Genomic DNA, 12,112 nt, shown 5'->3' on the forward strand with positions numbered 1-12,112 from the left:
GAATTGAAATAAGTAAGCGACGAGGGTCAGCAAATAAACGATCAACAATAAATTTCATTAATTTAAAATCGTTTTATTTCAACGATTCAAATACTAAGGTTACTTTTATTTTTCTTCGTGTTCGAGGATTGCAAATAATTTAATCGCCAAATGGTCTTCCATCTAACTGTCATCATCAGCACGAAGCGAATATTAAAATCGAAGTTACAGTTTATCAGACAGCCCAGCTATTTTTAATTTCCTTCCAATATTAAGTTCTGACTTCTACCTGGAGACTAGGTACTATTTAAGTAATTTGATGAATGATTTCAATAACAATAATTAGGATAATTGCTTTTGAACGATTAATCTAGTAGATTTTGAAAGAGACTTACCTTTGTTCTGTAGAGCGGATTTGAGAAGTCCCATCCCGGCGCCACGAACAGATAGCCGCATTTTGATATTTTCCTGCTGGCCTGTGGACAAAACATCATCATTAGCTGTATATTCGTACCAAACTAAAATTCATCTAATGAGTTCGTCCAAGGAATCTAAAATGTCTTCGGAGGTTAATATAATTATTATTTTTCATACATTATTAGATACGATGTTTCATATTATTATGAATGAGTAATGCGATAGCGGTCATTTTAGACCTTCTGATGTCAATGGTAAGATATCATATTATTGTCTTTAAATTTTTTAGCCCAAACAGGTTTCTGTTGCCACCAAAACGTTATTTAACAATTGCTTTACTTCAACAGGTCTACCGTGACTACTACAAATACAGTTACCTTAGCTAATTACACCTAAAATAGGCCGAATGTTAATTTGCTTCCCAAACCACAAAAACTATGTTTCTCGCTCATTGTTTCAAACTTGTTGGTAATTACTTTAAGTAGGTGACCACCTGGTCAATTCTCAAAAGTAAAAGCTTTGATCTAAATAGATACAAACGTAGTTTTCGTGGAGTAATCAGATAAAATATAAAATAAGACGTTTAGAATTTTACTTGAGCGTATAAAATTAACATTTAAAAATCCCTCCGAAGATTTGCGCTTTGTGCTAAGCAACGCATTGGGTAATGTATAAAACTCAGAGTCAGGAACATTGACAAAATCCTCCTAAAGGGCTTAGCGACGAATTGGGTGATTTAAACCTCCAAGGAACACAAAAGATCGTTGTGCTAATGTTGTGAATAATTTTAATGTTACGTCTGTACTGTCACGGCTGGTCAGTGACCTCGTTACGTCACGAGCACAGCCGAGTAAATTACATGTACTTAATGTGTTTTTCGATCTTCGAGCGGTCACGGCCAGAGTGGTACAGATTGTTAGCATAGCATTTCGAGATAACTTTTATTATCGTCTTCATAAGCCTTTGCGTTGCCAGCCTTTTAGATGGTAACGCAAAGGCTAATGAAGACGATAATAATATAAGAAACGACGTAAGAGTAAAGTGAGCAAAAGGTTATTTCGAAAGGTAATGACAATGGAGAACCACCTAATTATTGTCTGACGTTAAGGATGTGACGAATGGGTATTTAAAATGACATCCTGGCTCATCATTTGATCCGTCCTACTGGGTAGCGAGAGTGAAAGAGAGTAATCTCATAAGATTACTCTCTTGTGAACATACCAGCCTACCTAGCATACGCCAACGAGATATCTCACTCTACATATTTTCTCGATGTTTGATGGTTTGTCTCTTCATGACAAACATTTTTTTTCGCGTAGATCTATCATTGAAATAACACATTTTCATAAAGTTTGGTCGAGATAATGTCGAGATTTTGACATTATGAGACGAGTAACTACTCGTCTCATAATGTCAAATTTAATTATCTCGAGAGTGAGATATCTCGTTGGCGTATGCTAGGTAGGCTAGGCGCTATAAATTACTCCTGCGTAGCTTTTTTTGCGTTGGGGAAATGTGTTTACGCATCGCGGCAGTCTGGAGAGGACTACCGGGGTATGTGGGACTCTCTGGGCTGAGGGCCGCATCCGGGCATACCCGCTAAAACCCCAACGGTGTTCCTGCTCTTCGCTTAAGGCAGAGCCACGAGACACGCGGAATGCACAACCGCCACCCTGCCAGCATCAAAACATGTACCTAATCTACATCTCGTTGGTCATGTACTACGTGCGGCTCTCGAAAAGGATTCCAGGAAGCCACAGTACAGATCAATCATAAGTAGATCCTCGATATAATCACTGCGCACGCGTCATCGTGACGTATACAGAATGAAAAATATCTCGTCATGTTATATAATGTATGCAATATGATATAAGGTATGCCTGTGGTCAAGTTGCATAATGCATTTGATCATTTCGATAGCGAATTTGAGTACTCATATAGGGCATCGGAAGAGTCATGTCATCGATGAGCTATCTCGTATAATGGAGGTCATAAACGGAAAGGCCGATTGAATACGTTCGTACTGAAGCAGGCCGATTTGACTGGATTCGTTTTGTACACTCCCGTGTACGTGCACGAGGTCCGACGATCCGACGAATTAAATAGGCCTTTCTACATAAGGGCAAGACTTAAGGAAAATTATTACGTTGACGCTATGGCCACAATATTATGGAAATTTTGAGGATATTGTTAAACATCACATACACACCAGCAGCATCAGCATTTTATAACAATTAAATTAAATGTACACGGGAATTACCCATTCACATTATAATTTGTGATTCATTTTAATTACCCATTCATAATATGATTTGTGATTAAATTAAACTTGTTTTTGACGCATCTAAACATAAAAAATATTACTTTGGCACTTGGGCTCGGTTTTTTGACAGGAGCTATCGGTATCACAATGTTTCGATGTCAGCCAATCAAATCGCTAGTGAATAGATAAATCCTGGTCAAAAATCTCAGAAACCAAGCATAGTGGGCAAAATTTAATAAAGATTATTATTATTATTAAGAGCCTATGCTGTCCAGCTTGCTTCCAGTTCTCTCGATCCAACGCAGCCGTAGGCCAAGCTGGCTCGTATTTGTCAAGCTCATCGCGCCATCTTTTTCGAGGCCGGCCACGGCGGCGTTGTCCATCCTCTGGTACGCATAATACAGATAGCAGGAGCAAAATTTTTTACAGATAGCAGGAGCTTTTTTGTGTAAGCATTGTATGCCATGTACTTATTTTACTTTTGCTACAAGTTACAACGTTATTCATTTTCTTATCTCCACCGCCTCTGTCCATTTCCCATCTTATGCCATATCTTCGTTTCCTAGCTCGTACATAATACGAATTTAAGCGTCGTCCCCACCACGTAGAACGGTACCGGACAAAACAACACCTATGTCATCACCTAGCTACCGTTATCGCTCCATACAAATTGTTATTCTATTATGATTCACACCGCGTATGTTTGTTGAACTAGAACGTTTGAACTTTTGGTCAGTCAAAAAGTTGGCTTGTGAAATATTTTTATGATTCGGCAAAGCTGTTCGCGACAAGAAAAGAGGCAAAAACCGCTTTACAACAAATTACAAAAATACGCGTGCAAAATACAAAAATACATGCCGATTGCATTATGTAGTCAATGATGTAAGATGCGAAAAAATTTTAGGTGGACCACCATTAACAGGAGTAAGAAAAACAGATTCTGGCCAAGTCTCCTACCTACCCGATAAAATCGGCACCAGCTGTTTTGGGAAACTTTATGTTAAAAATTGTTTGTTTTGGAATTTACTATAACTATTATGTATGTTTTTTGCTGTAGATCTGCCTAACAGGTCCCATGATCTATGGGGTCCTATGTGTGTCGGGGACCAGGGTCCGCAGAACTGGTACCACCGTTAGGCGACAATACCTGCGCCTGCGCAGATACTATCGGTGTCCTTAATAGGGCTCCAATTTCATGAGGTTTCAACAACCTATCGCAAAACTATAAATAGTTAAACTAATAATCTAAAAACCATAAAAAAGTTTTTTAGGAAACACCAATGTCTCTCATAAAAGCTGTGTGAAAATTTTAACAAGATATTTAAATCCTTACATCCATTAAAACTGTTAATTTTCTTCACTTTCAAAGATACCTTATATGGGGAGGCCGATTTTTCCGGTCGGACTGATCTCAGGTCAAACTGAGCGGACTCCTTTCGTTCAATCCCGTATTCCGTACGTAGCCGGTCAGGTCGGCCTGCTATCAGTCTATTTGAATCGATCAGCCTCTTCGTATGTAAGTGCCTTAACAGCATAACCACACGTAATTGTATGATAGATGAATTCACAATAAGTTATAAGTTCTAGCAGATAATAAATAGTGTTACTCACGCGTGGTGAATAGCGTGACACCTTGGCCGACCTCAAAACCGACCGTAAACAATTGATTTACGGGCTACGGGTTACGGGTTACGGTACAACAGTAGTTGGAAACTAAGCCACACGCTTGTCCTAACAAACAGGTCCAGTAACCGACAGGTCTACTAATAGTTAATCTTATATCTTTAAACGAGCAATTCTTGTATAATATATAATATTTGGAATCTCGGAATCGGCTCCAACGATTTTCATGAAATTTAGTATAAAGGGGGTTTCGGGGGCGATAAATCGATCTAGCTAGGAATCATTTTTAACCCCCGACAAAAAAGAGGGGTGTTATAAGTTTGACGTGTCTGTCTGTCTGTCTATTTGTCTGTGTGTGTATCTGTCCGTGGCATCGTAGCATCCAAACGGATGGACCGATTTTGATCTAGTTTTTTTTATTTGAAAGCTGACATGATCGAGAGTGTTCTTAGCTATAATTCATCATCATCAGCCTGCTCAGTGCTGGACAATCAGGGTTTATCTGGTTCATGAAAGGCCGTTAGCAACTTGTATTTGTTGATGAACAAACTAGCTATTTGACCAAGCTTTGCTCGGCAACGAACAAAATGACATTTTCTAATAAGAAATTTAAAAAAAACCCCCGCCAAACAACTTTAAAAAGTAATGAAATAATATTTTCTGCCTTTAAGTTCAAATAATTCCTAACTTGTGTAAAGTAATATTTTAGTCCATAATTGTTGTCAAGGTGTGTCGGGGGACCGCTAATGTAGATGTTTGATTTGAGGTTTCACATAACATTATAGTTTAAGGATCAGTTCACAGCGAAGTTAGGAATTATTTGAACTTAAAGGCAGAAAATATTATTTCATTACTTTTTAAAGTTGTTTGGCGGGGTTTTTTTTAAATTTCTTATTAGAAAATGTCATTTTGTTCGTTGCCGAGCAAAGCTTGGTCAAATAGCTAGTTTGTTATAATAGTTCATCGATTAGAAAGGCAAGGAGGGAAGAATTTACCCTTCCTTACTTAGGAAGGGTAAATTTTAAAGCACAACGTGTGACCTAAGAATATTCCCCTCTTACGATAAATAATATTTATATAGTCATTACGTAATTTTTGTGCGGCATATCAAAACTTTTATTAGCCATGTTCTTAACTTGCTAATTAACTTGAAAATTAATAGGCACATATTTAAATTTCAAGTCATTATGTCATACCACGTTTCGAGACAGCAGGGCAAGATCGTTAGATATAAGATACTAATCTAAGTACATTTCATGTTGAGATAAAAACGATAAAACTAAGGAACATTAAAAATATATCACACACATTAATCTCGATTTTATTTCGTTAAAATAAATTTTCGTTGCATCAGCATTTCAATGCGTTTTCTACCGTCTTGAATAATTTTATACTAGCTATTTGACCGAGCTTTGCTCGGTATTCGATATAACATGAATAAAATGACATTTTCTAAAAATGATTTTTAGCTAGATCTATTTATCGCCCCCGAAACCCCCTATATACCTACTAAATTTCATGAAAATCGTTGGAGCCGATTCCGAGATTCCAATTATATATATTTAAAGATATAAGATAAGATAGGGCTCTAAAGCCTCTATAAAATTTCTAATCATACAAAAATATATTAATTTATTAGTACCTAAATTAAACTGTAATTATTAACTATAGAAAGTAATAAATTACTATATTTTATAGAAACTTTGATTGCGGGTGCGAAATTACGTGAGATAAAACACTATAGAAAGTGCGAAGTTGGTAGAGTCTCTATTAAAGTAATTTCTGAAGGATAACATGAACAATTCCACACCAGGGTTCCAGAATCATTACAGGCATGCTATCGCCTTGCGCTAGCGATTGTCTACACTAATTTATTGGTAAGCAAAACCCACACACATGGTAGACCATTTCCCGAATCAGGCGCACGCACACAGTAACATGATTCCAGATAACTTTAAATCGCAAAGCGCAATATACCGTACAAGTGACAGCTGGGTTACTATATAATTATACTGCGCGATGATGCGCTGACACTTGGATGATATCGCATTAAGCAACAATCGCGCGAATTGGTCCTCAGGTGCAAAGGCAACGGCAACGAAGGTCGTGAGAAGCGACTTGCACTTTCGTCGATAGGCGCCCGGGAGTCTGCACGAGTTAATCATTCATCGGAGGGCCGCGGAGAAAGTCTAGCTCCCTAGGCAACCTAGGCAACCTAGCCAATGATTTGTGGACGCCGGGGGAGGGCTAGGCCTTGAGTTATGGGAGGTGCGAACGAGGCGCGGTCCATATATCCACGTCTTGGCTCCGGGAATGTTGAACTGAGCGTTAATCATTTTGAATATTAGTCTATGTTTAATCCATAAGTCTGTAGGACTGTATCTATAGTGATACAGTAAACATTTCATTAAAGTCTACTGGCATCGAAATCCTGCTGTGCACTACGTAGACACTTGCGAATTTTTGACGATACTAATAATAATTGTAGTCGAAGATTAAAGAAAACAGTCAAAAGCAACCAATGCTGATGTCCAACACCGTTCTGATGATGTCGACCAGCTTAACGATAATTATGACTTTAGACTCAAAGCACGTAATCTCAACGTTATAAAACCCAAACAAATCGTAACAAATAAACATTAAATTCAACATTACGACAGCAACATCGATTGAACAGATAATCAAGAGAAAACGAGCTAAACAAAAACCCTAATAGAATCTCAAATCGGGCGCAAAATAATAGAAAAATCAACAAAGATGTCACTTTCTCACGAGACGCCATGAAGATTGTTCGAGAAGAATGGCGAGTATTGATAGGATCACGACTTTCGACAAACACTTTATATTAGCAACTACTTCAACTCGAAGTTATTTGTTGAATAGGTTGAATAGAAGGGAGAAACAGAAAATAAGTTCAGTTAGCAGGTAAGTTACTGCTATTATTTTTTGGTTTTAATATAAATGTTGTGTAGCGATTATGATAATGGCCGAAGCACCTACAAGTAGTACCTACAGAACTCTACCTGCAGGGGTCACTTCTAGAAAATTTTATTTTACTAATCGATTTGTACATGATCATTATGATAAATAATGTGTCTCTTACTAGAGACTATACTTCTAAAATTAGCAAGAAATAAATAGCTGACCAATGCCCAGTTTCTAAAACGTTAATCGGAGTTCAGAGTCTTTTCAATAGCGTTGTTGATTGGTACGTTCCTCAAAATAAACTCTTGTCAAAAAACTGCAGACACCGTGTATAAAATGCATGCAACGTATGTTCCTATTCATACGTATAAGGCAAAAAGAAAGTCTACCGTTCGACATAATTGATATTGTTATCGGTGTTGATTTCATAAACACCGCCAGAGACCGGTCTGTTTACATTTTTCTGACATTATCTTTAATTACTTGCGTTAAATATCAATATAATCAACTTTAACACAAATTAAATAAACATTAAAATTGCTCCAAATTAAAGTAGGCCTTCAAACACTTAGGCTCTCAAGGTTTATGGCGATAATGTCGATGATTAATTGCTTCCGACGTTGTTTTGTATTAACTCTACGATCGAAGACAATAAAAGAGAAAATTACTAGCGGAAATTAGGTATATGTGTCTAAGCTCTGTAATGCAACTGCATAAGCACTGCTTTACCGTATCTTTTTTTGGTACCAAAGGTGACCGTAACTGGTACCAGCACAGCAGCACAAACAGCAGACCAATTCGACAACCCGTGGTTCCGAGCACGCGTCACGGCCACGCTACCGGCACAATTATCATATCTAGACCACTCTCACTGAATCAAAAAGAACGCCGCAGCCCAAAGAAACCATCAGGTGCACGTTTCACTTTCCAATGATTTATCTTGGCCGCTTCGCCGTTTAAAGCTCAACCTTAGCAGTGCGAGTTAAGGTTGGAAGTCCTCTGGTGCTCCCCAGACGTGGTAATTATCAAGATTTGCACGGAAACCCTTAAGCGTCGCTAATTGTGCCCATGCCGATAGTTCGGTTAATGCATTAGAAAATAACAGTAATGACCCTGCTAATGGATTAACTTCAATGGAGCGGACATTTTGGAATCCAATACAGTTCCGCCGGGAAAGGCTTGCATTTTGTTTCGTTTAATGAATCGTCATCAACATCTCCCACCTGTGTATCGTCACAATTAAAGAAAAGGCATTTCTGTATTAAGCTCAACCCCATCTGTTTGTCGTAATGCTATAGTGGTGGGGATGATAATATACCCCTCCATGTTTGAAAAGAAAAGTCTTCAGCGGTTAAACTCAGTTGGTACTTGATAGAAATTTGACATGGTGTCAAAAAGATGTTAGGATGTTTTCTTTTGTCGCTATTGCGGAAAAAAAATATTATGAAAATAGATAACAGAAACTACCTGAAAGATAAACTCGTGGTTGTGGTGACTTGTGATTATCTTAAGGCCATCCCCTGAGCAAACGACCTTGACCATACATTTGGCGCGTTGCCGAGATCCCACCAAAATCCTATTTTTTTTACTTAACTTAGTTCAAAATTTACCTAAAAAATTGTAGGTCTATTAGCGTGTGTTTCAAATATACGTAATTTGTAAATACTATAGAGATACTGAATGTATGCTTGAATTTAAATAAATTGATATTACTTTGGAAGTTCATAAACAAAAATAGGGAATTAATAACGGAGAAAGGAATGCTCATATCATGCTGAAGATTATTGCTGTATTTTTAATTTCTAGCTTTCAAATTATGAGTTAATAATACTCTAAAAACGGTTAATTATGACATCTCCGTAGGGACAGCGTCTTAAGTGGAGGATAATTAAAATGGGCTATAAAAACTAAAGTAAAGGTATGTCCAAAACCTGATGATAAATCCGAAGCAGGCGATGCAAAGGTCACTCGTATGTGGCGCAAGCGCAGCCCGAGTTGAAAGGACACGGTCTAATTGCAAAATGTCGCGCTTAATAATGTCATTAACTCGATTTTTGGAACTCATTATTTATTTTGACTTAATCAATGAGTCCTTAAACTCGGTCGATTTCGTTGAATTATCTGCTCCATTATTTTTTTATTATCAGCAGACCAAGTACAATTTCTTAAAATGTCACAAAAGTCTGTTAAATGAAGCCACAGTAGGTCACTTGAAAAACAGTCTCTGGTACCTGTTCGTCTTTTGATCAAGACTCTCTTATGCTTGATTTAAATAAAACGATGCTCCTCAAGCAAGCAACCTCAAGCTGATGGACTAGTTACTTGATTCAAAAACTTGGACTCAACAACACCAGTGGTCGTAAAATCCCATTACGCCGCAATCACCACAACCACAGCTAAACGAACAAACAAAACATATGAAACAAACGTCAAAAAAAACGTTAACCCACATGCAAATACAAAAGCATTAACACACATACTTAACCGACATAAAATATTATCTGCGCTTATCAAAACATCACATCTACGGGAAGTAGGGCTGGCGACTGACTGATAAATATGATCTAGTTTAACACATTGGACGTATATTCGATTTCAAACCCTGTAACAGATAGCTGGCTTGTCCCGTATGGGACAAGCCAGCTAATTAATTATGCATAGTTCTTTGAGACTCTATAGTCTCAAAGAACTATGCATAATTTATTAGAATTTGGAAGAGACTTGAAAATAAGCATAGTAGCTAAACAATGGTCTTACAAGCCAGTTGAAAATTCTTTTAATTAGCGTATGACCGGATATTATTCTGCAAGTGACTTCAAGGTCATTCTTGGGACAGATATAATTGCAAACCAGATCTTTTTTTTTTTTTATAATAATATCTATGGACGCTTCACACCACGTCAGTCTGGCCCCGTGGTAAGTACCTGAAGGACTTGTGTTACAGGTACCAGACAACGGATATATATTTAATACTTTTTATACTATACATATATTTAAGATTTTTATTATATGATACACATATTTAATACACATCCATGACCCAGGAACTTTGAAAAACTTTTTGTTCCGTCGGCGGGATTCGAACGCGCGACCCCCGGCTTGAGCTACCAACGCGCTCACCACTGAGCCACAGAGGTCGTCAAACGTCAAGATCTTTGGTCTTTTGTACAGGATCTAACTTTTGACAGCCCTAGATTTACACCTCTGTGACCGTCAGAAGCATCGTTAATGACACGTCACTTAGTCCGCATGGTCGGAGCTGTCAGAGCGATGGAGCTGTCAGAGATGCCGATGACGCGATACTATAAATATTCCAATTACGCTTTCATTTGCTTCACTTAGGCCAAATCCATCATCGTCAGCCTCTCCCCTCTTCTATCTCTCCTAGCCTAGAGAGACATTCTCTTAGAATTGGTGGCTCTGAATCATGGGTAGACATTTTTTGCCAATCATGGACTTTATAGGTTGACCCCACAAGGCATATTCGCATACGATTCAGAAGTATCATCAAAAACCACAAATGGATGAAAATAATATAATATTCAGTTTAGTATCATCATTAAAACCAGCACAGCAAGCTCATTTTATATTTTTATCGAACTGGATGTTCCTTACATTACTTTTAAACTGATTTGTTTCTTTTTTAAAAGAACTGAGGAATACAGCTTTAAGTAAATAAAAGATAGGATTTGTTTACATCAATTCTCCATTCATTTTAGCTTGTAATAGATACTTTGAGACCAGTTTACCTAATAGAATACGCGATTTGCATTCGTATTTTTCTTATCAGCCGATATAAACAGTACAATAAATAGTATTGGAAGTTCCCAAACGGGTTTGAATATCCGAGGCAAGTGTTTAAGTGGGTATTAGCAATTTTTATTGTCAATCATTATGCGAGAAAACGGGGCCATGGTTATGTAGATTAGTCGAATGGGAACGCATAAATGCTTATGGTTAACCTAAACTGGAGGTCAGGTACTAAGCATAATGGCTGTTTACTTAGGGCTTCCATATGGAAACTTTTGAGGAAAGCATGTAAATTCCTCGTCAAATGTGTTTCTCACACACCTTCATGCTTGATCCTCCTGTGAATATGCAAAGCCTTCTTCGCTTCTCACGTATGTAAAGTGATGACTGATGAAGTCTCCAAGAATTTAGTCGTAGAGATGCAAGCCCCAACATCCTGGCACAAAATGCGAGGCGAATTTTAACGTGTATTCGTCGGCCTCGACATTCTCCAGTCGTTCCCACGTCAGCCATTTACAAGTCAATCAGTTAATATCTCGAACTGTTCGGCTCACACTTCACCTTGATCTGTGCTGTTTGTTTAGCTGTTTGATTAACTTCAATGAACGTGACTATTGTTCGAAATCTTATTTGTTTAACTCCTGTGAAAAAATCTTAGCATCAATCCACTTCCCGTGATACTCGACAAGAGAATTGCGTACCCGAAACGCTGTTGGTAGATTAAAGATTTTTTTCGAGTTCACAACGCAAAGGATGACTTGACGGACGTTGTTCGTAGAGTCCTCATCCTGAGGATGCTCCGGTGTTGAAGCGAAACGCGCGTCGAGGTTTTCATCAACCTGCATGGTGGTGAGGGGCCTTGCACGGATTTGCCAAAATTATTGCTTGTGTGGTGGTGGTGTTTGCAGGTTCTTGCATGCGAGTGTACGCATAGGCAGTGTGGGAGGGAGGTGCTGTACGCATGCCTATGCGTACACTCACTCATTCACTTAAAGGTTTAGGTTTATTTCGCGGAATATTGCTAAAAATAATAACAAACTTAATTTTTACGCAAAGGAATCAAACGAAGGTTTAGCGAGTTCAAAACTAATACACTCGCAATAGCAATAAACATAAAATAGCAGCGTGAATTGTTTTTGTTACGGCCAATAAAAA

General features: G+C 38.0%; 1 protein-coding gene across 3 annotated transcripts in view; it reads right to left on the reverse strand.

Annotated features, from left to right (window-relative positions):
• The window catches only part of LOC121731569 (protein outspread), a 256,640-nt gene that overhangs the window by 138,174 nt on the left and 106,354 nt on the right, over positions 1-12,112 (reverse strand). For all 3 annotated transcript variants that reach the window (XM_042121053.1, XM_042121052.1, XM_042121054.1), the window contains exon 2: positions 375-455. In XM_042121053.1, coding sequence (XP_041976987.1) covers positions 375-455 — 81 coding nt within the window. The remainder of the gene's footprint in view (positions 1-374; positions 456-12,112) is intronic.

The sequence above is a fragment of the Aricia agestis genome, chromosome 11 (genome assembly GCF_905147365.1).
Source record: "Aricia agestis chromosome 11, ilAriAges1.1, whole genome shotgun sequence".
Classification (NCBI taxonomy): domain Eukaryota; kingdom Metazoa; phylum Arthropoda; class Insecta; order Lepidoptera; family Lycaenidae; genus Aricia; species Aricia agestis.